Below are 27059 nucleotides of genomic sequence, written 5' to 3'. Positions count from 1 at the left end.
TTCAGACTATAACTAGTATTCCTTAATGCGTCAACGTCATTTATTTTGTATATTCAACCACCTAGTCTGCCACGGTGACAAATAAACCCTACTCGTACTTTTTAGAAAGCACACAGCTACGTAAAATAGCCGCCCAGCAATTATTCAGTACAAGCATGCCATCTACTGGATAGAGTCATTTTATGCCTTTTAATCAAATGATACGAGTGGAAGTGTTGGCGATAAGGGTTCATCACCACAAATAAAATTATCACACTAAATATCACATAAGGAAGCTGCAACATAAATGACTGAGAGACTTTTCTATGCAAGGCAATCTACAGTTTTTACAAGAAACACACATTTACAGGTGAGTCATTTAAATTCTTGCTTGCATACTGTATTTGTTTAATTCGATGTTCAGATACCATCCAAAACAAAGGTAGTTCCTAATACAAAAGGCAGATTCCTAACAAAGTTTGTTATTTTAAAACGGGACCACACCACAATATATTTAGTATAACATAAATCTTACACCTCATGTACAATGCAATTTATTGACACATCCTTTTCAAGATGGTCTGAATCTTTGTTACTTAGCTTTAGAACCACTCCGAGTTATTCAATTTCAGGCTAATTCAGGCACCTTTTTCCCACAATAATAATAATAATAAATGTGAATGAAATAGAAATGCTCTGCACAGTAGTGGAGCATTTGGCCCTTCTACTGACCTGGAATCTGTAATTAATAAACAAACTGAAATGTACATTCTCTTATCAGGACAGTCGAGTTAGATGTTAATGAGGTACATAACTGCACCACCAATGGATCAAAGTAAATTTCACAATGATCATTTCAACTCTCAGAAAGCTTGTACAAATGACTCAACGTCACAGATACCAGCTTCAGTAATGGTAATGACTGGTGCTAAACGTAATCAACCACATTTCCTTCACTGTGACAGGTGTTGATGAATGCCTCAAGTTAATAATTAAATTAATAATAATAAGTTGGTTGGTTTTGTTTTTAAGATTAAAAAATGTTATCATCTCAAAAGCAGTCAACGAGTTCAATCGAAAAGGATAAAATGTACAAATTTTAAAAGATCAACCCACTTTATTTCCTAGAATTATAACAACATTTACATATTTTTCTGAAAGTTTCAATTGGGCTTTATAATTTTGTTTCTGTTCATTTATTACAATAGGCATGGATTATTCCCAGAAGGAGGAAAAGCAAATTTGCAGAAGGTTTGCATAAAATACAAAATATTAGTATACAACAAGTTTAGAACTGAATGAATCATGAGCAACATGGTTCTGTGGAGTAGGAAAGAACTGAACAAAATTGTTGGTGGTCAATACTACTCAGTGGTCCAAATACAAGGATTGAAATTCAGGTCAGTGTAGTTATTGCCTTTTGGAAATGCACCATTACAATGGGGGAAATCCCTTCAGCAGCCAACATTGTCAAAGGCAAAATTATCAACGACCAGAATTTAAATTTACAGTAAAACTTTACCAGCTGCAGCAGGTACACTGACACAGACATCATGAATCCAACTGAACTGCACCAATTACTTCATTGATTTGTTGTAAAGTTAGAATATTCCTGTGCAGCTCCAGTCCTAGGAAACAGGTGTTTGGTAACAACAAGATTCAAATATGCAAAGCCTTGGCTCTTGTTCACCATTCTTTGAAGTTGTCATGATATCTCCAGTGGGGACTATAAAATGTGATGCTCCAAATGTAGATCTCTTCATTGTTGCCCAGAGATTGGAACTCTAGTTGTGGACGTATTATGGTTACTCCTTTACATGGCTGCTACCAGATACAGAGATACACAGCCAGAATGCAAACAAGACGGCAACAGATTCTCGTAATACCACCTAACTAGAAGCAGAAACAAAAACACTGATTGCTCTCGGCTCTGGACTGTGTATTCTAATAGGGGTTACAGTGAAAACTTTTCACCCTGAGTTGAATTCATACACTATGTCAACTGGAGTAAAATGCCTAGTAAATCAGATTATAGAATACCATAGTGTTCAAAGTAAATCATTCTTATCTCGTCTCACAAAGCATTATAAGTTGGCCTTCCAGTTTCCCAAAATACACTCACCTTAATGCCAAAATTAATCTCCCAAATCTCTGATTTGAGTACCCAGAAACAAAGCTGTATATTTATAGTCAGAGAGAATAAGAGTAAAGTCAGAAAGGAAGAAATGGGAACAAAATTACCAAGATGCCTTTTAAACAAACGTCCAATGGATTTCTTTTGTCTTTTTAAGCAGTAGGGAATTTGTTCTTTTGAGCACCCGAAACATTCATAACACTCAGAAAAATAATTGCAAAATCATAAGAAACACAAGTTCCTTCACCAGAGTGGAAGTTGCAGAAGCAGGCACAATGTCATTCACTGCAACATTGAGGGCCTAATAAATTGTTTTTCACTCTTGCTAAAAGTCATGTTTTTGTCATTTAAATAAAGAGGAATGATTTTACAATGCAACAATCTGTAGACTATAATATTTACATAACCAATATCCTACTAGTTATTTCCTGCAAAATACGACATTACTGAACAATTACTCTTCTCCAGCTGGGAGGTTTTCTTCAATCCTTTTAATGAATTTCATTCGGATTTCTGTTACATTGTCACCTTTCAGTGTGTCTTGGACAAACTTCACATCAATTGCCATTTGAACCTAATAGTGAAGAACAAATAATTGTTTAGAAAATGCACCCACCACAGGTGTTCCACAAATGCTCTTATAAGGATGGAAATGGAGAGGGGGTGAGGTGCGGGGGTATCAGGGTTCTGCGGGCCAAATATTTTGAATCAACTTGAGAGTACTCTTTCTACACATTAACTGAGGGGCTGAGCACCAACTGAAGGTACAGATCAAAAGTGTTTGCATCTCAATTCATTTATAATTGAAACAATACTGCAAGCTTTATGCTGTTAATAATACTGGTCTCATCTTTTTGTTCAAAAGTATCCTGTAGCAAACACGGAAAAGAACCATTCCAGGACTTTCTTTCCTTCTCTTAAAGTATTCAAGAGCAAATGAACAACTTGCATTCAAGCGCCTTTCATGTAGAACATCTTGAAGTGCTTTACACACATTGTGGGAAACCGAGAGAAGTGGGAAGGGAGGAAGTAAATGAATGCAGAGCTGAACTTGGGAGGTTTTTAAGAACGGATTTTGAAGATAGAAAGACATTGAGAATGACAATTGAATTGTTCAGTGGGTGGTTACAATCCTCACCATTTCCAGTGCTCCTCTCAGAACTCCACAGAGGAGATTAGAGTAGATCAGATTAGAGTGGTTGTCAGGCAATTCCACAAAGTCGACAAGTGGATTATTTTCCAGAATCAGTGAAAATTCATCTCCTGCTGGGCTCCAGTTGGTCACACTTGGAGTTATGCCCAGGTACATTTTAAATGCAACCTGTTAACAAAAGATAATCTTGTAAAATTGTGGGCACTCTTAATTACTCTACAGTTTAAACATTTGTCCAGGATAATAGACAAAAAACAAAAAAAACTAAGTAACGCTCAGAAAATCTCTTTCATGAAATTGAAAATAGTTAATTTCTTATAGCTCTGTCCATAGCAAATTTTAGTTTACCTTTGCAATAACATCTGCAGTTTCACGGAAGTCATGACATCTCCCAACATTAGAACGAGCCAAAAAATCTTCAATTAGTCGAACACCAATGTTGTATCCCCTGTGTTAAAACATGGGACAAATCAGTATCCGAGGAGTGAAACAAGAAGGTGGCACCACACCTCGCAGCTTCTGGTTGACACAACAAAGGGGGCTATGGAGCATCTCATAGAGGAAATTGTAAAAATGCTATTTTTCTGGAGAGAAGCTCAGGATACCTATGACCCAAGCATTCAGCGTCCAGAGGACTTGTTTTTCTGTGGATGTTCTGCTCTTGATAATAATAATCCCAACATCCCAGCAATCGCTCAGCTATTCAGCTCTCCGAAGCTCTCCTCAACTCATTCAACACCAACCCTCTCACTCTGTTTTCAAAATTCATCTCATCCCCTCTCTTTGACTCTGCCTTCAGGCAACTCCATCCTAACCCCATCTCCCACCTCATTTTCACACACCTGTGCTCATTCATGCTTTCCAAACCAAAAGTTTTTACAATAAAAAGGGGAAATATACAGTTCTGAACCAGTACCAAGAAATCACAGCCCAACAGGTAATAACTGATATTTTCAAGTGTACTCACATTTTATCCAATTGCTTGTTAACATCTTCATCATTTTCATAATCTTTACACAGTTGTGTAACCAGAGCTCCATAGGTCAGAGTGAAGAGCTCTGAATTCTGTTGAGGAAGTAGAAGGAAACTGGCTAAATATTTTATCATTCGAATGACATTGTCAACCTTCATGTATGGCATCATATGACCAATGACAAAAAAGCATAGTTAAGACCATTCACCAAGACATTTTAAAAGAAAACAGACAGAAGTGATTTCAATATTTCCATCTTATCTTTTGGTTCAAGCAACAAATATAAACTAGACACGCTTCACTCTCAACCGCCCAGATGTTGCCTGAAACCTTCAAGGAGATCACAGTCTTGTAACCAAATGTGATTTTCCAGTACTCAGTGAGATTATATTCAACATAATAAATTAAGACGGGCCAGAACATTATAGACAAACAGCATTTTATGTTATACTCTTAGTGAGTAAGATGCAAAACAAGGCTCCTGTAACAAATTATTTTCTAATTTTGTATTACCATTTCACATTACTATTCTAGTGGATTCAACACAAATTCTGTATTAATGATTAAAAATGTACTTGTATCATTTATTTTTAGTCGAAAATGCATGTGTATGTATAATTTTCATCTTTTGATCATGTTCTTAATAAGATAACCAGTGTCCAGTGTTCAATGACCTGTAAAATGTATGTATCCACTACACCTCAGTACATTTCACAGATTAAATCAAATAATCTAGAAATACATGTGCATACAACAGATATTTAGGAAGATTATGCAGGTCCTTTGATGGTTTGGATCCAAAAGAGACGGTTTAATCATCTGTGATCTCCAGTGGTTTCACCTACACAAAGCAGTAAAAACTTTGTAACAGCATTTAGCTGACCTACCTAAAACAAAACATTTAGAATTCAGATTTTAAGAAGTCTATTTCCAGTAGTGACATTTGCTCAGATTGAGTCTCTCGGTGTGCATTATTTGATACCCAAATGAAAAACGTCAACATACATAGGAATAACAATGAATCAATTTCAATAGAGCGAAATTAAACCATACATTGCGGCACACCTAATTTTCAAAAAAAGTTTAGTATTCCTAACACCTACCATAAGATGCAGAGATGCAGAGGGTGAAATGAATGGCAAATACCAGTACTACAGAATGAGTGCGTTAGGCAGAGAGGAGACAGGAAAAAGACAGAATCGAGATTTAGTGACATCACACACAAAGCAAAACATGTGCACAATGAAATAAACATCAATAATAATAATCCTTGCATTTGATATAGCGCTTTTCACGTCGGGAGGACATCCCAAAGCGCTTCACAGAACACACTGTAAAGTGAATTGACTGTATATTTGTGGGCGAACGAGGCAGCCAATTGCGCACAGCAATGTCCCGCAAACAGTCGTAGATTGAAAATGACCAATTTATTATTGTTTTTGCTTTCTGGAGGGATTATTATTAGGTGTGTGGAGTAAGGAAACTTGCCCAAGGTTTCGCCCTGTCTGGAATTGAACTCAGGTCTCTCACTTGCAAAGCGAGTGCTCTAACCACTGAGCTACAGGACTCCAAGAGGATACATTGCCCAGATTGAATATATAGCATTCGGAGAGTACAATACAATACAATACTGCAACTCCATTTATACAGCAAACAAATCACCCAACTCTTGGGAAATTGTATATTGACAACTCAATACTCAACATGAATGCAAAGTATATCAATGATATTTCAGAAACTGAGTCAAATTTTTACCTGTCTGAAAAACAAAGTGAAATATGTCCTTGTTTCTACAGAAAATTCTGTTTGAATGCACAAAGCTGCTAGAACATCTGTAAAAATGTCATCTAGAACCTTCATTTGCTAATGTCCACCACAGTGTTTTCTCCACATATCCGCAACTTCTCAAACGTTTGGGCATACATACCCGTACCTTGGCAATTTATTTGCTGTATTCACAGGTCTAAAACACAAGCAAATGCCATTTACACAAATGTTTACCTAATGGAGTGAAATCACACTTTGTGAACTGATTACTGAACACTCTCCCATGACACTTTAAGCAAAATTGATGAAAACACAAATGTCTTCCGAGTCATACTTAGGACAACTTGTCAAAATGGAACCCATATCTAACTATATTAAAAACATTTAGGTATAACTAGTAGTAGGTACAGGTTTTAATTAAGAGATTTCCCATAGTCGGGTCATTATTTGCAGAGGTAGAAAACAGGACCAGAAAATCTTGGAAAGAATTACAAAATATCATCAGAGTTTATTTGTATTGCGCATGCACAAACCAAGTATCTGGTTACGAAAAGTATCTCCAACCCCTTCCCCAATTTAAAAATGCTTTGAAGTGTTTTGCACAGTGCATTTTCAACTCATTGGTCCTGTTAACTTCCATAAACACCCAATGACACAAGATTGTAATAATAATCCTTGCATTTAATACAGCACCTTATCATGTCTTTGAGACATGAAAGCGCTTCACAGGATATACTGCAACACGAATTGACTTGTGTGTTTTGTGGGCGAAACGCGGCAGCCAATTGCGCACAGCAACGTCCCGCGAACAGTCGTGGATTGAGTGACCAAATTATTATTATTATTGTGTTTAGAGATCAAACTTATTGTGGAAGTGCTTCATGCGGTTACTTGGGCTGCAAGTCAGTGACAGACAAATATCAGGTCATAGCATAGCGGCTGATCTCAGTGTTACGGTGTCTGTCTGCATAGAGAGGTAGTTCCACAGCAACAGTAAGTCTGAGTGAGAGAGATGCTCAGACTATTATTATTAACTCGCTCATAATAATAATAACCCTGCATTTGATACAGCGCCTTATCACGTCTTCGAGACGTCTCAGAGCGCTTCACAGGATGCACTGCAAAGGGAATTGACTGTGTATTTTGTGGGTGAAACACAGCAGCCAATTGCGCACAGCAGCGTCCCCACAAACAGCCGTGGGTTGAAGTGACCAATGTAATATTGTTTATTATTGCTCGTGCCTTGCACCCTAAAACTGCTCCAATATTTACCAGGGCCCCTCTCACAAAACAACCCGAGGAGCAACACAGACACACACACACACAGACAGACACACACACAGACAAATAGAGAGACAGACACACAGAGAGACAGACACACACAGACAGACACACAGAGAGACAGACACACACAGACAGACACACACAGACACACACACCATATCGCCTGTTTGCAAGCACAAGCCTTAAAGAAACTGTCTCTGGAACTCTATCCCCAGTGCCTTCGCCACTTCCTCCCTCTCCTCCTTCAAGGCCGGTCTCAAGACCTTTCTCTTTGACCGTCCCTTCAGCTCCGCTCTCGACTCTCTCCCCCCTCCTCGCTCCCTCCCCCTGACCATCTCCCCCCTCCTCCCTCCCCTCCCCCTCCTCCCCCCCTCCCTCCCCCTGACCATCTCCCCCCCCAAGGCTCGGGTCCCGACCCAACTGTACAGCGCCTCGGGACGTCCTCCCGACGTGAAAGACGCTCTATAAATGGAATCTTGTTGTCGTTGTTGTTGAAACACCCCCCCCCCCCCCGCGAAGAGATTTATTTCAAAGCCATGAAGCGGCGGGGGGGGGGGGGGGGGGGGTGGGGGGGAGAGGAAGGCGCCACTGGTCAGGTCGAGTCGCTGGACTTTTAGGCCCAAACTCTCCCCCCACACACCCCCACACACAGGGCCCAGACTAACCCCCGCAAACCACTGGCTCCCGTCGGCCCGAACTTGAGCGGAGGGGCGTCGGGGTGAACCGTGGGCGGGGGAGGAGGAGGGAGGAAGGAGGGAAGGAGGAGGAGGGGGAGGAGGAGGAGGGGGAGGAGGAAGGGGGGAGGAGGAGGGGGAGGAGGAAGGGGATTACCATTTTTTTGCTCTCGGTGCCCCGGTTTGTCTGACGTGACATTTCTCCTCAGGAGAGGGCAGTGACGGTTGGGCCGCCGCCTCCTCGCGCTCAAACACTGACCCGAACAGACAGACGGCAGCTCGCGGGGCGGGGGCGGGGCGAAGGGAAGCGCATGCGCCAAGCTGCCCCCCCACGGCCCCGCCCCCCCCGGCCCGGCCCCGCCCCCCGACTACACCACCCAGCGGCCACCCCTCCCCCCGACACCCCCCCCACCCCTCCCCCCGACACCCCCCCCCCCCCCCCGACACCCCCCCCCCACCCCCCCCTCCCCCCACACCCCCCCACCCCACCCCCCCCCGACACCCCCCCCACCCCTCCCCCTGACACCCCCCCACCCCACCCCTCCCCTCCCCCCGACACCCCCCCACCCCACCCCTCCCCCCGACACCGCCCCCCACCCCTCCCCCGACACCCCCCACCCCAACCCTCCCGACACCCCCCACCCCACCCCTCCCGACACCCCCCACCCCTCCCCTCCCGACACCCCCCCTCCCCTCCTCCCGACACCCCCCACCCCACCCCTCCCGACACCCCCCACCCCTCCCGACACCCCCCACCCCTCCCCTCCCCCCGACACCCCCCACCCACCCCACCACTCCCCCCGACACCCCCCACCCCTCCCAACGAAACCTCCACCCACCCCTCCCCTCCCCCCCCCACCCACCCCCCAACATCAGGTTGGAATAAAGAGACCCAACTGTGCAGCACAATCATTTGTTTTATTCTGCCATTTGGTTTCGCTTCATTGTGTAATTCCAAGAACATCTCAGGGCTCATCTCTCCATCTGAGTATCAGAGGGCAAAACAGGATAGAATGCTCTAGTAAAACTTCACAGGAAAGTCTGCCATCCTCTCCTGGTAGATGGAATCAAACCATTCGTTCTGGGCCACTAGAAAGTTATATTTCCAATCTCCAACAATCCCTAGAAACGATAAAATACCCGCTATCAACTTCAGTAAAAACAAGAAAGGATAACACCGTTAATGCTTGCTTCATCTAATAGTTTCTGATATAAAACTTGTTCATACTAACAATGTAGTGTTAACGGTTTCAGGCAGTAGTAGACCATTGATCGGTCCATTCAGCCCAACCATCTGAATTTCCACCCCATCATCCAGTGTATGTTTCTCTAAATCCAATCACTCTACGTGATGGATGTAAATGTAGAGATAATGTAGAGCAGGCCGCACTGTCTGGTTAAAGCCCAATAACTTACACTCATTACTCTTGTATTCATACCAAAGTCTTTCCCAGTAAATCTAAAGACTCCAATAGAGATTACTCACCCTTCCGTTGAAATTTCCCGCGGTCATGGTCCAAAAGGTCCTTGGATAGCGATAAAAAGTTGGTTGCAGGGTCAGCTCTCATGTTTTCAAATTTGCTGTATTTAATAATGGTGTCTATGATCTTTCCATCCAGCTCTTTGCCAAGAAATTTTCTGATTTTTTCTATCCCAGCTCTGATATCCTTTAAGAAATTAACACATGGTTCAGAATACTCAATGAAAACTCCAAAGTAGGATGATATTTCAGGTGGATGCATTGCATGCATTTGATATACCATGAATAACATATTTTGAAATGTCAGATCATTTCAGCAAAGTGTATTTGCATGCAAATAAATAGCCAATGTCCAAGAAACAGTCATGAAATGAATAATTAAATTATATGGAGTATTGTTGACCGGCGTACTGGGAGAAACTTTCTTATCCTTTTGGATAGTGTCATGGACTATTTCTCATCCACCTCAACCGATAGATGCACTCTCAGTTTAATGTCTCTTCAGATGGACAGCCACCATTCATTCTGTAGGTAGGAACCTTATCATGGTCTCCAGTTGGCTTAAATGTTATCTTCAAAGGTCAGTTTATCAGTCGGCTGAAGCTCATGGCTTGAAAGCTTGGTCGGGTAACATTTCCCAATTCACAAGTTATCTGCCCTCCCAGAAACCAAATTAAATTTGTTCAAATTTCTACAATCACGGTGCTACTTACTCTATGGATCTCCTCGTAAGTTACGAACAACATGCTTATTTCCTCCTTGTTGCTGTACCAGTCTCTAATGTGGTCAAACCAAGACCCATAAAACACTTGGGAGATAAAAGTAATATAGAGAATTAAGATTAAAAAATTAATGAGGATAAGTAATCAGAATTTTATTTGTTAAAACATAATTTTGTTTTTCTGCAGTTCTTAAAAAAAATTGGCTTCCAAATTAAGACAGACTTTAAGAATCACGCACAATTCTGAGTGATCTTAAATTTTAAGACAAAGATGGAATTATCGATGTTCTCTGGTGGTGGTAGTGAGGATAGTTTTGTGTTGTCTCAAAGGCGGAGCTCGCATTTTGATGTGAGTTATTGGCTTTAGAAATATCATTTTTAGAAGCTTAGATTTAACTCAAGAAACAAACCGCTTTCTTAAAAATATATCCTAATTGTCCTAACTTTTCCGATCAGTGTTCTGAGTACAGAGTTAGCACCTCAAAAAGCCCACAAATATATGGTCAATTCACTTTACGGTCTATCGTGTGAAGCACTTTGAGATGTCGAGAAGATGTGAAAAGCGCTATATCAAATGCAAGGATTATTACTATTATTATTATTGTTATTATTATTATCATACTTGGATAGATGCTGAGCAATGCTCAATGTGCAATTTGAATTTAAACCCACCATCTCCTTCCACAAATAGCTCCAGAAATTCTTGAAAGTCTTTCGGAACCTTGAGTCGTTGAAAATAACTGTGAAAGTGATACGAGGACACAATGACATCCTTGGGATTTCTGGCAATATAGATGACCTGAAACGAGCAATAGCAAGTCATTCAGCAAATCCCGTTTGAGGATTGTGGAGAGTTTGTGGTTTTAGCTGGTTAGACTCCAGCAGTACTCCAAGGAGTCCTGTAGCTCAGTGGTTAGAGCACTCGCTTTGCAAGCGAGAGACCTGAGTGCAATCCCCGGGGGGTCAGGGCCAAACCTTGGGCAAGTTTCCTTACTCCACACAGAGCCCTAATAATAATCCCTCCAAAAAGCAAAAACGATAATAAATTGGTCATTTTCAATCTACGACTGTTTGTGGGACATTGCTGTGCGCAATTGGCCGCCGCATTCGCCCACAAATATACAGTCAATTCACTTTACAGTGTGTTCTGTGAAGCGCTTTGGGACGTCCTCCCGACGTGAAAAGCGCTATATCAAATGCAAGGATTATTATTATTATTACGCACACTCTGGGGTCCTCAAGCCTTGCCTCTTGTCAACCTGTGCCTAATTATCTCATTAGAGAGCAGCTTTTGTCCAAGGAGAGAATGGGCATTCCATTCCAATATCTGGAATTTCCAAGGTATATGTGGGATGCACAGAACTCTGATTTCGATACTCTTACGCATGGTGATGGGCTGACCAAAAATAAATGAAATGTAAGGGACGTGTGAAACCCACCTTTCCCATTTTCTTTTTCAAGGCGGTCGGAATCATTTGGTAGTTTAAGTGTGACGTTATCAGCACAGGCTTAGTGCGACTGTCGGATTGCTGCCTGAACAACTGAAAATCTATCCATGGGGCTCTTTGATAGAGGCTTTCGTTTTTCACAGAATCAACATCACCATCAGCTAAAACCAGACTTACAATCTGCTGCATCCAGGTAGTTCCTGAATTAGAAAACGAAGTAATGATATGCAAGTGCTGAATACAGTATGGCAAAAAACAGGTTATTGGTGAGGAATTTCCCGTTAAAGCTGATGATTTGTAACAGGAAATCTAACTAATGTTTCTCACATTTTGATGTCATTGAAGGGCAGAGAGGGAGTGTGTGATATGAGAGACTAGTTGGGTTTAAATGTATTGTATAATATAATAAGAATTGGATTTATTATTATTATTATTAATAATAAGCACTTTGTCAACAGTTATGTCTCCCCCTTACCCCTTGCCTCCCACCCTGCACAGGCTACCATTCCGACTCAGTGAAGCACTTTACAAGATTATCAGGAGCTGTGTGGGAAGAATCCCTATTCCGTCTCCAGTGCCTGGTCTGTCCCTGCAAGTTCTGCCAATGAGCCAGGCTGGCTGGGCTATCAAGAGCAGCGCTCTGCAGTACTACAGACCCACCTGGTTCAGAAACCAGACTACCAAGACCACTACAGAGTGTTGACTCGATTGCAAGATTCCAGTGCAACAACTTTCATCTATTTTGTGCCCTTCACACCAGGTAGCGTCTCGGAGCGCGATAAGCACAGGTTTCACCCCCCAATAGGTGGATGGCAGATATTAGGAACTATCTGAGAGTTTCCTGACAATTTCTTACTTTCCACAAACATATCACAAACTTAATTCAGCAGTAATTGTGGTCAAAACATCATGATTCACAATAAGAGAGTCTGACCAGATTTGGGATAAGATACAATGAAAACATCATCTTGATGAACTTTGTAGTCTTTCACCCAATCCAAGTGTTCAACTGAAGTCATGTTTGTGATAAACTTGATGCCATTGTACTCGAAATACTTTTCTTGCTTCTCAGTATTGTCCATGACCTGAAAAGAAATATGAAATATCAAGTATTTTTTTCCTCCTCGGGTAAACTTGTACAATGTTCATTTTGGATATTAATGAATGAATAATAACTATTTTTCCAGTTTTCACTACACACAGAAATTTGGTTTCAATGGAAAACCAAACATAATTTTAAAAATATTTAAATATATAATTTTTTTTAAGATTGTTATATCTTTTACAGGTGTCCAGTGTGGAGATATGATCTGTGTACTTTATTACCTTATCATAGAGGTTCCCTTCCCATCAATCATTGTTTCCTGACGAAATATATTATACAGTATTTGCTAAACTCAGGGAAGCAATCAGGACAGAGCGGAGGCGGAGGCTGGGCCTAGCGACCAGCATAAAAGGAACGGCTGAGGCAAGCACTCGGTCACTCGGGGCGATGCAAAGTACTCATTCAGTACTTCAGCCATGCCCTCTGCCTCCACAATAAGATTTCCACCTTGGTCCTTAATTGTCCCCACTCTACCTTTGACTAACTATATGTTTGTAAAATATTTTAGGATTCCCTTTAATGTTACCCACTAACCTTTTTTCGTATAATCTTTTTGCCGCTCTTATTTCCTTTTTCAGTTCTCTTCTGTATTTCCTATATTCTATTTGGTTGTCTTCTGTATCTTGGGTTTGACATTTGTCATACGCCTCCTTTTTCTGCTTCATTCTAGACACAATTACCTTTGTCATCCAGGGAGGTTTGGATGTCCTACTATTCCCTGTTGTTGGAATGTATTTGTTCTATCCCCGAGCTATCTCATCCTTGAAGACTTCCCACTGCTCTTTAGGTGTTTTACCTGCCAATCTTTCTTTCCAGTCCACCTTGGCTAGGTCCCTTTTTAACTCACTGAAATTAGCCCTCTCCAGTTGAGTATCTTCACCTTTGATGGTTCCTTGTCCCTTTACATATGCACTCTGAATCTAATGATGTTATGATCACTATTGCCCAGATGCTATCCCACTGAAACCTCTCCACTTGCCCTACTTCATTCCCCAGAACACGATCCAGTACTGCTTCCTTCCTCGTTGAGCTGGAAACGTACCGAAAGTTGTCCTGTATGCATTTTAGGAATCTTTCCCCCTCCTTGCCCTTTGCGCTGTTGTTTTGCCAGTCTATGTTGGGATAATTAAAGTCCCCCATTATCACGACTCGATTGGCTTTGCATCTGTCTGAGATCTGCTTGCAGATTTGCTCATCTATTTCCTTCCCACTATTTGGTGGTCTATAGTATACCCCTACCAGCATAACAGCTCCTTTTTTGTTCCTTAACTCTAACCAGATAGATTCTGATTTGGGGCCCTCCAGCACCTCGACCCTTTTCACGGCTATAACCGTATCCTTGATTAAAATTGCCACATCCCCTCCTTTTTTTCCTTCCCTACCCCTCCTGAATACATTATAGCCAGGAATATTCAGCTCCCATTCCTGTCCTTGCTTGAGCCAAGTCTTTGTTACTGCTCCCCCTATGACCACTTGAGCTGCAGCTTGATTGATCCTGCCACTATGGTACTTATTTGCCTGAGGCACAGGGAGTAATCCAGAGATCACCACCTTGGATGTTCAATTCAATTCAGTTCAATAGTTTGTTCCCCAGCTTTTGATATTGACCCTGTAGAGTCTCAGCCCTTTTCTTTTTACCAATATCATGGATCCCCACTTGGACCACCACTTCTGGATGTTCTCCTTCCCCCTGAAGAATTTCATCCACCCTTTCTGCGATGTTTAAAACTGTTGCACCAGGGAGGCAACATACCATCCTTGACTCCCATCTTCTGTTACAGAAACATCAGGTTTGCAGGGTTATGGGGAAAGGGCTGGGGAGTGGGATTGACATTAATTGCTCTATTCAAAGAGCTGGCACAAACTCGATGGGCCGAATGGCCTCTTTTTGTGCTGTATGATTCTATGAAATTGTCACCAACCAATACACCACATTACCATAACAAATATCAATGTTTAAAACTTATTTCAAAAGGCTTCAAAGAGACAGTGGTTAGAGCATTCACCTTGCAAGAGAGAGACCTGGGTTCGATTCCCAACAAGGCAAGTTTCCTTACTCCACACGCCTGATAATAATCCCTCAAGAGAAAAAACAATAATAATTCGGTCACTTCAATCCACGACTGTTTGTGGGACATTGCTGTGCACAATTGGCTGCCACATTTCTCCCACAAATATACAGTCAATTCACTTTACAGTCTATTCTGTGAAGCGCTTTGAGACATCTAGAAGACGTGAAAAGCGCTATATCAAATGCAAGGATTATTATTATTATTAAATGACAACAGAAATACTCATCGTTACCTGACAGAAATAGGACTACCATATCTGACGTCCAAAGTACATCTAATCAGTCCATCCCACTGATGTGGGAAAACAGTTTCATAACTTCTTGCATAAGGATTTCACAATTAAATCTGCCTTTTCCACTCTAGCATTAACATCAACATATTACCTTTCAAGCATAATAGCTGAAAGGTTCAACATAGTTAGATTTTTCAAAGTTGTTTTTAGAATAGTTTGAGAGAAAATCACTTTGAAACTGCTTACCACAACCGTGTAAGGAAAAGGGCCAGTTCAATACTGATTCAAAAGAGAAAGGATCTCAAGTATGCTTTCACTGGTTTCACTGTCCTTTGAACTTTAAATAACAAGTTTAATCGAACTGTTTCTAGTAATTTCCAGGTAAAATAGGTTACTCGCTGAACATTGGAACATTGCTGCGTTTTATTTTAACTGGGTTTGCACAAAACAGAAACATTAAAAACAGGCAATTCAAAGCAAAGTAGCCCATGTAGAGAAGTGACCTAAAATAATCAGGCGGGGAGTGAAAACTGCTGATATTTACATTTTTACATTTACATTTTTACGTTCTCCTGAAGTAAAAGTCGCTATGCAAATATACAAATGTCATTTGTCGTTGAAGTGGGGAACCATGATATACCGAAGTATAGCTGAGTTACACTTGGTCAGTTGGTCTGAGAGTTTAGTGTGAGAGTGAGTACATTGTCCACTCCTCCGGGAAGGCAGTGAGCTCCCACCCCGAGGTTCTGAGATTCTCCAGCGCCTTGGGACGTCCTCCCGACATGAAAGGCGCTCTATAAATATAATTTTGTTGTTTTTAACCAAGGAGTTTTCAAATTTTTTATCACAGCTCAGACATCCTTTAAGAAATTAAATGAGCAATTCAGATAACCCGGTGAAAACTCCAAAACAGCATGAAATTTCAGATGCAAACAAAGAAATTGGATTTTGCCTTCCACTACAATATTGGCAGAGGACATCATTCCCACTTAATTGTCGTTTTGTCATAATCATTTCATCAAAAGGACAGTTTCACTAGCTTTTCTGGGTTAATCAGCACAGCCTTGTTTGGCTACAACTTAGTAAGGAGAATGAACACTTGGCAATGGTAGCCTCAATAATGCATCATACCTCCTGTCAGCTCAGTGGAACATTGTGTTCATAACCATGATCAAGAGTAACCTAGACTAGACCACCACGTCAACCGGGAAGGGATTTGCTGGAAGATCTACTCAGCAGCAAAATAAAAAAATACAAGCATAGATAATTATTTGGGGAGGACAAGTTTGCAGGACTATGGGGAAAGAACGGGGGAGTGAGGTTGATCACGGCTATGGAGAGAAAGAGGAGCAGTGGGATTGAATTGGATAGCTCTTTTCAAAATAGTTGGCACAGATACGATGGGCCGAATGGCCTCCTTCTGTGCTGTTGTAGCTCAATGGTTAGAACACTTGCCTTGCAAGCGAGAGACCTGGGTTCAATTCCCGGCAGGGCAAAACCTTGGGCAAGTTTCCTTCCTCCACACGCCTAATAATAATCCCTCGAAAACCAAGCAGTAATAAATTGGTCATTTTCAATCCACGGCTGTTTGTGGGACGCTGTTGTGTGCAATTGGCTGCCGCGTTTCGCCCACAAATATACGATCAATTCACTTTACAGTCTATTGTGTGAAGCGCTTTGAGACGTTGAGAAGACATGAAAAGCGCTATATCAAATGCAAGGATTAGTAGTATTATTATAATTCTATGATTCTATGATAAATAGTGTAAGTTGAAAGCTGCTCGATTTTGAAATTCTGACTGGAAGCTTCCAAATAAATATCGTCACGATAGTGACCAATCCTCTGCTGATAATATGGAACATCATTGACCTTGTTATTCCAGTAAACAGGCTGCCTTATCTTGTGCTTTGTTCAATGTCATGAGCCATAGAATACCTACGTTCTGCAGCGTGTATGTTACAAGTACATGTTAAATTCCTCTTGTGGCTGGACCAGTCTCAAATGTGGTCAAACCAAGATCCGTACATCACTTAAAGATAAAATGGCAGATTGAGGCAATTGTAAAATAATGCATGAGTGCGATAGAATAGTAAGGAATTTTCTGGCTGAAATTGGCATGCCATAATTTTTAAAGAAATTCCTTAAAAAAAAGTGTGGTTCGGCTGACACAAATGGGGAAAAGGGCCTAGTGGTGGTGGATAGAGGGGATGTTTGTGACTTCTCAGAGCCTGGAGAACCTCACATGCTGGTCCACGACAACACAGAAATCTTAGTTTTCTGATCAGTGTTCTGAGTACAGAGTTAGCACACATCATATTTTGATAGCTGCTGAGCATTGCTGTGTGTGTGTGATTTCATTTTAACACTCCTTTCACAAACTGCTCCAGAAATTCTTGAAAGTCTTTAGAGGTCTTGAGGAACCGAGCTTAACTGTGGAGCGAGAGTACAGTGACAAACAAGACTAAATGTTTTCATTTTAGGAGCAAGCACAGACTCTAATACAATGGGTCAGAAAACCTCCTGCTATAAATTTATATGGTTCTATGACCAAAAGATTCAATTTACAGCACCTCGTGGTCTGGCGAAAGGAGCAAGGTGATCTCAGTTTGAATTTGTGTATTTCCTTTGAAACCGAGCTCATAAATGCACTACTTGCATTAAAGTATTCAATCTTCTACCCATAGGTAACACACTCATACTGCAAATCATCTTTTACTTTTAAGAAGTGTTTAAATACTCTTCTAAATGCTATAAATGGAAATACTGTATTTCTATTCATGCAAGTTAAATTTATTTAAAACAAAATTAAATTGTTTATTTGAAGTACTATCCATTCTGAAGCTAATTTGGAAGGAAACACATTCATTGATATATTACATCCTCACACTAATGGTCTCTCTGCTCTTTGCCAATTACCAAAATAGAAAGTAGGGAGTGAAACATGGAAGCTGTTCTTGTTTCAGGCTTCTTGGCTGCTTGAATAACCACAGAATAGCTGGACTGTCATGCTCTAAAGAAGATTTAACACTGACACTTCTTCAGTGAAACCCAACACACCTCTCTACGTGACCCACTCACATCCAATGTACGTATGATTACTGAATGTCATTGTACTTTAAACTCTTGTACAACGTATTTTATTCTTATCTGGATACTAAATGTTCCTGGTAAACAGTGCATAAAGAGATAAGTCAGTGAGCTCCTTTGAGCAAATTGTGCATAATAATAATCCTTGGATTTCATATAGCGCCTGATCATGTTTTTCGAGATGTCTCAAAGCGCTACACAGAATATACTCTGAAGTGAATTGACTGGGATTTAATTTATATTTAATGAAAATCAATTTCCACGTCACCCCGGGAGATGGGAATGATCTGCTTTTATTTCAACATTTCGATTTCCATTTTTGAGCTACTACAGAAAAAAAAGAAATTAGAGACAATATCAATGGAATGAGGAAAGGAAGATCAGACTAAATGTTATTTATCATATATGTTTTATTTGAATTATGTTACACGTTCCAGTGTGCGTAGAATTCAGATATTAGCAAAGGTCAAAGGATTATATCAAATATACGCTTGTGAAATGGCTTTCAATGTTTTCTTGAGTTCCTTTTAGAGAGTTTTGAGGTGTCTCCTCCCTCCCATTCCCGTTCCCACTGGACTAAGTAAAGATACAAATTAATCGGGAGGCGGGTATCTTGTCTGGTTTACCTGACATCGTGGGTTAACCAACACTGGGCTTACTTGGCTTCCACTGTATTATGAAGAAAGTAAATCAGGAATGTCCCAGTAAAACTTCACAGGAATGTCCGCCATCCGCTCCTTGCAGATGGAATCGAACCATTCATTCTGGGCCACGAGGAAATGATTTTTCCAATCTCCAACAGTCCCTAAAGATGAAAGGATACCAAACTTTTTAAAAAGCACAATCAGTGGTTTCTCAGCCCATGTTTAGACTGACACTGACTAACACAATACTTCATAATAATGCTCGGATTTGATATAGCTCCTATATTGCTCCTATATAGCTCCTATAGGTCACAGTGTAGAAAAAGTATATGTCAGAACATTTCATCACAATTCAATAACAGTTTACGGATGGAAAATGCTCGTCCAGATCCCAGTGGCCATTACAATCATTAGTTTGGTATTCATAGATCTGACTGATATACATATATATACATATATATTTTTAGTCAGCCACAGGTGTCCGACACATCTGGAAACCCATTGCCATGCTTAAGAGCATCCAAAACCAGACTAAGCTTTCCACATATGTATGCTGCCCACTTATAGGAATCGCATTGTGTCTGAATGGAATGTGCTCTCTTTTCCTGGAGGAGTGCGCCCTGCTCACCTAATTCAGGAGAGTCTTAGGTTCAGGTTGGTAAGAGCCAAGGCTTGGGGACACTGTACACCATTGCCAATATTCCATGACCAACCACGTCACCTCGGAGGCAGCTCAGCTCAGAGGAGACCCCACTTACCTCCCTAAACCCCTCCTCTCCTCTCAAGAGGATATAACCAAGTATCCAGGAGCAAAGAATTTATAAGGACTCAACTTTCAAAGAAACCTTATGATGAAATCTTGCTGATCTGGTCCTTCCTATGACAATGTGTGGCATTACTCACCTTTTCTTAAAAAGGTACCACGATTGTGATCGAAAATGGTCCTGGATACCCATTGGTAGTTGGTTGCAGGGTTTTCTTTCATGGATTTAAAGGTGCAGCAGCTAATGATGGAGTCTACACTCTTTCCATCCAACTGTTTGCCGAGAAAATTTGCAACTTTTTCTATCACACCTCTGACATCCTTTTAAAAAGAAAACATTAAAGCTTGGTTCAGAGCAATCCAAAGTAGCTTGTCATTTCAATTCTTTTGACAACTGGTATTTATTTCCCTTCTACAAAGGGACATGTTGGACATCAGTAAAACTCCTCAAATAGTCTCCTGCTGTCCTAACTTCCACAGTAAAACACAGGCAAAATTGCATAGAATTATACAGATTGTACGAAATGGAAAATTGCAGAATTCAATCCTAATTTTGAACTCGGATTTCTGTAGCTCTTAAAAGAACTTGGAGAATACTGGCTTCGAAATAGCAGCGGTGTTTAATAATTTGCCAAATTCTGAATGCTCTAAAGTGCTAGATAAATACAGTAAATCTAGACCCGCTGGAATCTCTCCCCAGGAGAAGCAGTTGTTCACTGCAGTTGGCTCCTGGCTCGCTGAAGGAATAATAACCGGAACATCTCACGAGATCAGACTTAGCCATTCCTCCTGTTAATGAATGTACTGACCTTGGCAGGCAAGCAGGCTCGATGGGATTTACCTTGGCCAAGAATCACTCGCACACCAAGGAAAATTTAGGAAATTACTGAGGATCAGCAAATCATTCATAGATTTTAATCAATGACAACGTTAGCGTTGCAAACACTTTCACTGAGTTTGATATATTGAAGAGAAAGCTTGAAATTATAATATCTTTTTACATCAGTCATCCAAAACGGCAAGTTCCATCAGCCTTTCTGAGCTATTAGTCAGGAAGGTAAGGAAGTTAACCAGCTGGAATACTGATTCCATTACACATCCCAGAAAATGAAAGGAATTCAAATGAAGTACCAATATCAGAAGCAATAACAACACGTTTTAATGCTTAATACCACTGCTACCAAACTGCCGACCACAGTATTCTAACAAGTCCCCAACCATAAATGACTTTCAATCATTGTGTTACCTACTTTAAACATCTCCTCAAACGTTACAAACAGCATGTTGGGTTCATCCTTGTGGCTGTACCAGTCTCTAACGTGATCAAACCAAGGCCCATACAACACTTCAAAGAAAAAATAAATAAGATAATGAATTGGGATGAAAAGGAACAGCAACAACAACCACAACAAATGACATTTACACAGCGCACTTCATATCAGGAGGACGTCCCAAGGCGCTGGACAGTCAGGGATTTGGACCTGAGCAGTGGTTGTGATCAGGAGGGGTGGAGTGCAGGGAGGACAGGGAAGATGGGGGTAGGAGGCTGACCAAAGGCGCGGTCGAAGAGGAGCATCTTGAACGTGCCTTGAAGGAGGGAAATGAGGGAGCGAGGCAAAGGGGCTGTGGGATGGGGGCAGAGAGGCTGATGGTTGGGTGGGCCTTGCAGGGAAGGTGGAGCAGTTGACCATATTTATTTTATAAACCTACCATTTCCTTCCACAAACTGCTTCAAGAACTGTTCAAAGTTTTCGGGAGTCTTCAGGAACTGACTGTAAATGTGAAAGTAATACGAGGACACAATCACATCCTTGGGGTTTCTGGCAACATAGATGACCTAAGTCGGGAAATAATTAATAAAACACGTCAACACATTGTATTGTGAAAACACACCCAAAATACACACTGACTTCACTTTCACAGTAAGTCCTGTGAGACCCTTTGCGATGTCCTCCCAATGTGAAGGGCGCTATATCAAACGCAAGATTATCTTTATTAATAATTCATAAAATCAAATCAATTCTACAACTTAGCACAGGTCAGTGATAATTCCAATTTTATATTTAAATCTGTAAGAAAAACACAGAAGACAGGCTAAGGACATGTTACATTTTCTCTCCAAGAAATCAATGGCCAGAGTTTCCCTTCACAGATGATAAACATAAAAAACCCTTGCAGAAATCAGGATTATGCCATGATAATATCTTAGCCAATACAGCAATAGCTGGCTGACATCTTGCCATTGCAATTAATAGTGTATTGTGCTTTAGATGAAATGCAAATGCAGTGCGAAACGTACCTTTCCTACGTTGTGTTTCAAGGCATTTGGACTCATTTGATAGTTTAAATGGGTTGTCAGCAGCTGAGGCTCAGTTTGACTGTCTAACCTGCGTTGAAACAAACAATCTTCCACCCAGGGGGCTCTCTCGTAGACAGATTTGTTTTTTACCGAATCGATATCATTGTTGCCTAAAATCAGACTTGCAACCTGCTGCATCCAAGTGGTTCCTGGATTTGGGAGTAAAATAAATCACATTCATTTAGTGCTATTTGGTCAGCCAGTATTTATTCCACCCTCAAAGTATCAGTCATGGATCAGAGCAAAGTGTTGCACAGGTTTGAGATCATCCTCCCACTTACATTGACTCCACTGACAGGTTGTCAAAGAAAGAAGGAAAGTTGGTCACAAGGTCAGAGTATTTCTCCTTCGAATTCCCCAGCCAGCTCTCCCAATTATTGAGTCAGGATGTGCTGTTGATAGCTGAATTGGGTTCAAGGCTTGTGTAACTGGTATTTTTTTCGAATGATTTTTTAAGAATTCCAACTTTAGTGTTGTGGCTGACATTGAACGATCTACAGGGTGACCTCCGCAAGGCTGTCAGATGTGGACTGCAGCCTTACAGATCCTGAACCTGGATGTCTGGCCACCTGGCTGCAAATCAGGCTCAATGCCCAACTGATAGCAATGGCTAAAATAAGAGGTTTGTAATGAAGTGAGTAATTTTCATGACTGTGTCTTGGCTGTGTATTGCTGTGCGCAAATTGGCTGCGCATTTGCCTGCAAACAAACAGTGACTACACTTCACAGTAATATCCTGTGAAGCGCTTTGAGACATCTCGACCGTGTGAAAAGATGCTCTATCAAATAAAAGAATTGTGATTATTATTGGTGTTTATAACCCCTAAAGATGTGACTGTGGTTTAGTTGCTAACTGGTAATTCTCATGCTATTTGTGGAAACTGCTTCTTCTTTGTAACATAAAACTCAAACTGAGACATTTAACTTGCATAAATGATTTGTACGGAGTATAAGTTCTATCCATTAAACTGTTGGTGTTTGTTTGCAGAATCTTTGCATTCTCCAAACAACCAGGTTTGCGTAGTTGAAAACAATTTCAAGGAAGCCTTTTCACTGGTACAGCGCCTTGGGACGTCCTCCCGACGTGAAAGGTGCTCTATAAATGGAATCTTGTTGTTGTTGTTGTTGGTAAATATACTTCCTGCCAATTACAAAGGAAGAAATCAAGGAGGGGATCTTGGCTTTCATCACAGAGTGTACAGTTCTCATTTCAATCTGCTGCAATGCTTGATTATCTTCAGAATAAATGGCCTTAGAAGCCAGTCATAAACTAACAATTTGGTAATAAATTGAACAAAAGAGGCATGAATTATAGAATATAAAATATTCTGACCAGATTTGGGATATGTAATAATGAACACATCATCTTGAAGCACTTTGTATTCATTTGCCCAGTCCAACTGCTCCACTGAATGGATCGGTGAGACAAAGCGAATGCCATTATGAAGGAATTCCTGGAAATCAGTTTTTGTCGTTATATTTTCTGCCATCGTGAATTACCTTAAAGAGAAAGGGTGAAAATACAGAGTTAGTCACTGCAGAAACATGTCCCAACACCCATCTTCAAATATCAATTGGAAAACCTTGATAGCAAGAAGGTCCAGACTTGAATATACAAGTGACAAAGTGGAATATGATTTCCAGCTGAGAAAAGGCACAACTTTGAGAAGAATAAGAGAGAAAAATGAGCTACACTGAAGTACTACAGTTTATTATCTGAGGATTCATGGTTTCTCTTATTCTTAGCACGTCAATGGCTCCAATCAAGATACAGTAAATCATGACATGACAACCAAATGGATTTTGCTTTAAGTTCAAAAGCACCCCCTTCCCTTAATATATAAATATATTATACTTATTATTTATGAATCATCACCGCCCTGCATTAGTATAGCAGCAAGTTCTGGGATCCACTGGAGTATCTACAATGCTAAATACACCCAAATACAAATATTTTAAGTTCCCTTGAAAGTTTAAGCAACGAAAACAAGGTCAAATGTACTTACGACAAGCATTCTTGAGAAAGGATATCTTCAACAAATATCCACAAAGTTTACCTGTGACCTGATTTGAGATGTTCTCCCGATTCGAAGGCAGCTATCTCTAACAGTAAGATTTGTTTCTGAGTTGAATTGAATCTATATAATTCTCCCAAAGCACTTCAAAGTGCATTTGGTTGCACAAGTAATGAACTTTGAAGTTCAGAAGAAGAAAGCCTGAGTGAGCATCTGTTCAAAGGTTGAAATCTCACATTAACAACCAATAAGGAATTTCAATAGAATAAGATGTTTTTGATTGTGTCCACGCAATTCTGATATCTTTAGTGATAATGAGAGGTTTTAAACTTACCAGGAATCAATCGGGAGGAGAATTGAGAACAATAGGAGAGGCGAGCTGTTCCTGGGAACGGTAAGGACAGTTTTATAGCTCAGTTGGTTGATTCCTTAGGAGGAGGACCTTGGATTTGGTGTTCTGGAAGAACCAGTAATTGGTAAAGAACGTCACAATTAGAAAGCTCCAGGGAAGCAATAACCTCATCCTAATCAGAACATACTGAACCTTTGTGAGATCTATTGGTCGCCGTCTCACACGCACTACAAAACACACACTCACTACATTTTACAGTAGATCCTGCAAAGCAATTTTGAGGTGTCCTGCTGAAAGATGCAAGGATTATTATTATTTAGTAAAGGAATCCATTCAAAAGGTTCTGCAAAATTAGAGTTGAGAAAGACAAGAAAACATATAATCACCCAGACCCCAGACTTACTCCGGGGCACACTGTGAAGCATCATGAGCAAGCCCACTATTATTGTCTCTCGGTGCTGTGCGAGCAGGTCAAGTGCACATTCCAGATACATTTTGATGCTTCTTGCAAGAGACAGAATGGAAAAAAAGAAAACAGAGAGAGAGAGAGAGAAATAAAGTCAGAGCTAGAGACCAATGCCTAAAAGCACATCACAATGTGGTTAATAATAATAATAAAAGTAATAATCCTGGCATTTGATATAACGCTTTTCACGTCTTCTCGATGTCCCAAAACGCTTCACAGAATATACTGTAAAGTGAATTGACTGTATATTTGTGGGCGAACGCGGCAGCCAATTGCGCACAGCAATGTCCCACAAACAGTCATGGATTGAAAATGACCAATTTATTATTGTTTGGTTTTGGAGGGATTATTATCAGGCTCTGTGTGGAGTAAGGAAACTTGCCCAAGGTTTCGCCCTGCCAGGAATTGCAAGGCGAGTGCTCTAACCACTGAGCTACAGGACTCCGAGGATGGCGGGCAGATAGACGTGAAAGATAGATGAGCGTCGTATTTAGAATGCACTTCATTGTATTCAGTACAAGTGTTTAAAATTGTTTTTTGAGGGGAGCCACTTTTTGGAACCGTTTCTCAAAATCACAACCCACATTTTCCATTGTCTTGACCACGACATGTTCCTTCGATGGTGTATACTGTATACTGGTATCGGACGTTGTTACACCCAAATCATCTGCCACAGATAATAAAAATTCATAAGGAAAAAAACGAGGTGGGTGAGTGGGAGGGTGAGGGGTGTGGGTGAGGGGGTAACAGGACTTTATAAACACTCTGTAGAATAGATACTCAGAAAGGAGTGATTTGGGGGTTTATGGGGAAAAGGCAGGTAAATTGAAATTAATGGATTGCTCTTTCAAAGAGTAAGTCAGACACAATGGGCCAAATGGACTTCTTCTGTGCTGTGAATCTCTATGGCCCTAAGGTTCTTTCAAGATCCAGGTTTTTCAGAACTCTGCCCCCTGGATACTGACCCGAACCAAACCCGAGCCACATCTAACCCTAACCCTCGCCAGTTCTGACCCAGGCTCCACAGGCTCCCCATCACCGAACGGATCGACTTCAAGATCCTCTCACTTGTGTTCAAATCCCTTCCTCTCACTTGTGGCACCTCCCTCCCTTTCCGACCCCCTCACTCCCCAATCCACCACCCGGCGCCTCCTCTCAACTGGCACCGGCTCCTGCTCGTCCCTCGCGTCTTCCGCCCCACCATCGGAGGTCGCGCTTTCAGCCACTACACTCCAAAACTCTGGAACACTCTCCCTCAATCCGTCCGCCTTGTCCTCGCTCTCCCCCTTTTCAAGTCCTGCCTGAAGAGCTTCCTCTTCAACCGTGCTTACAGCCACCTCCCCCTAACCCCCCCACACCTGGCTCGGAGTCAGGCTCCGCTACTGTTAAGCGCTCTGAGATGCTGCCCTGTGTGGAGGGCGCTATGTAAGTGCAAGTTGTTGTTCTTCTTCTTGTAGGGTCAAATTTCAACTAGCAAGTTTCACACTTCAGACATGTATCAAGTGACCACATTCGCTATAGCAATTGCTAACTGCAAGGCTCATGAACTTTACCACTGTTCCCTAATCCACTTGACTTGTGGACAGTTAATACAGATCAATAGTACTCCGACAACTTCCTGTCATAGGACATCATCAACCTGATCACAGAATCATAGAATCATAGAATTGTACAGCACAAAAAGAGGCCATTTGGCCCATCGAGTCTTTGCCGGCTCTTTGAATAGAGCAATGTAATGTCAATCACACTTTCCAGCCCTTTCCCCATAACCTGCAAACCGGTCCTCCTCAAATACCTGTCCACCGCGTTTTTAAAAGTAGTTATCGAATCAGCCTCGACCGCCCTCTCAGGCAATGCGTTCCAGATTCGAACAACTCGCTGCGTGAAAACATTTCTTCTCACCGCCCCTCGGCTTCTTTTAGAGACTATTTGAAATCTGTGACCTCGAGTCACCGACACACCCACCAGTGGAAACAGTTTTTCCCGTTCTAACCTATCAAATCCCCTCATGATTTTGAAGACCTCTATTAGGTCTCCTCGTAACCCTCTCTGCTCCAATGAGAATAATCCTAGATGTTGTTAATTAATCTGCAAAATGTTGTGATTCTTGTCAATTGAAATACTTCTTCTATTTCTGGTTGTTTATTCATTGCACTTAAAAAAAAGTGGTTGATGTGTGTACAAAGTGCACATGAGATGAAAACTGGAAATGTGCTGAAACCTTTGGTACAGTATGACTTGGACACCAAGTCCCACGCCAGGACATCACAAGGACAGGGGGTTGGACCCTGAGAGACAGGATGGGGGGGGAGGTGTGGGGAGGGGTGTTGCAATCATTGAGGTAGGTTTT

At 41.3% G+C, this 27059-nt stretch overlaps 3 protein-coding genes across 5 annotated transcripts; all 3 read right to left on the bottom strand.

Annotated features, from left to right (window-relative positions):
- Positions 1–354: 354 nt before the first annotated feature.
- Positions 355–8225, bottom strand: trappc3 (trafficking protein particle complex subunit 3). 2 transcript variants are annotated; one of them, XM_007904257.2, is made up of 5 exons: positions 5343–5385; positions 4234–4331; positions 3615–3714; positions 3252–3434; positions 355–2687 (listed from the first exon to the last, which is right to left on the bottom strand). In XM_007904257.2, exons 1-5 carry the CDS (start codon positions 5343–5345, stop codon positions 2568–2570), a joined length of 504 nt encoding a protein of 167 aa, XP_007902448.2. In that variant the 5' UTR covers positions 5346–5385; the 3' UTR covers positions 355–2567.
- A 638-nt stretch (positions 8226–8863) lies between these two features.
- On the bottom strand, positions 8864–15310 carry LOC103185645 (amine sulfotransferase-like). Of its 2 annotated transcripts, none has more exons than XM_007904259.1 (8): positions 15269–15310; positions 14725–14797; positions 12548–12698; positions 11605–11813; positions 10838–10964; positions 10158–10252; positions 9451–9631; positions 8864–9086 (listed from the first exon to the last, which is right to left on the bottom strand). In XM_007904259.1, exons 3-8 carry the CDS (start codon positions 12693–12695, stop codon positions 8983–8985), a joined length of 864 nt encoding a protein of 287 aa, XP_007902450.1. In that variant the 5' UTR covers positions 12696–12698; positions 14725–14797; positions 15269–15310; the 3' UTR covers positions 8864–8982.
- A 3200-nt stretch (positions 15311–18510) lies between these two features.
- LOC103185646 (3-beta-hydroxysteroid sulfotransferase-like) lies at positions 18511–24272 on the bottom strand. Its single transcript, NM_001292988.1, is given in 7 exon segments — positions 18511–18915; positions 19658–19838; positions 20768–20862; positions 21228–21354; positions 21817–22025; positions 23210–23376; positions 24226–24272. Coding segments are annotated over 6 exon segments (900 nt in total). The 5' UTR covers positions 23367–23376; positions 24226–24272; the 3' UTR covers positions 18511–18784.
- Positions 24273–27059: the final 2787 nt, after the last annotated feature.

This window comes from Callorhinchus milii, unplaced genomic scaffold (genome assembly GCF_018977255.1).
Source record: "Callorhinchus milii isolate IMCB2004 unplaced genomic scaffold, IMCB_Cmil_1.0 Scaffold10, whole genome shotgun sequence".
Taxonomy (NCBI): domain Eukaryota; kingdom Metazoa; phylum Chordata; class Chondrichthyes; order Chimaeriformes; family Callorhinchidae; genus Callorhinchus; species Callorhinchus milii.
Note: the sequence above shows the minus strand (reverse complement) of the source record. Positions and strands in the feature narration are given on the sequence as shown.

Bases quoted from the DNA above. Each gene is read 5' to 3' on its own strand.
- trappc3 (XM_007904257.2), bottom strand. The intron at 3,435-3,614 runs GTAAACTAAAAT...TTTTGTTAACAG, and splicing joins CTGCAGATGTTATTGCAAAG to GTTGCATTTAAAATGTACCT. The intron at 2,688-3,251 runs GTGAGGATTGTA...CTTCACTATTAG, and splicing joins TGAGAGGAGCACTGGAAATG to GTTCAAATGGCAATTGATGT.
- LOC103185645 (XM_007904259.1), bottom strand. From the start codon at position 12,695: ATGGACAATACTGAGAAGCAAGAAAAGTATTTCGAGTACAATGGCATC. The intron at 9,632-10,157 runs GTAAGTAGCACC...AATTTCTTAAAG, and splicing joins CTTACGAGGAGATCCATAGA to GATATCAGAGCTGGGATAGA. The intron at 9,087-9,450 runs GTGAGTAATCTC...TATCGTTTCTAG, and splicing joins CGGGAAATTTCAACGGAAGG to GGATTGTTGGAGATTGGAAA.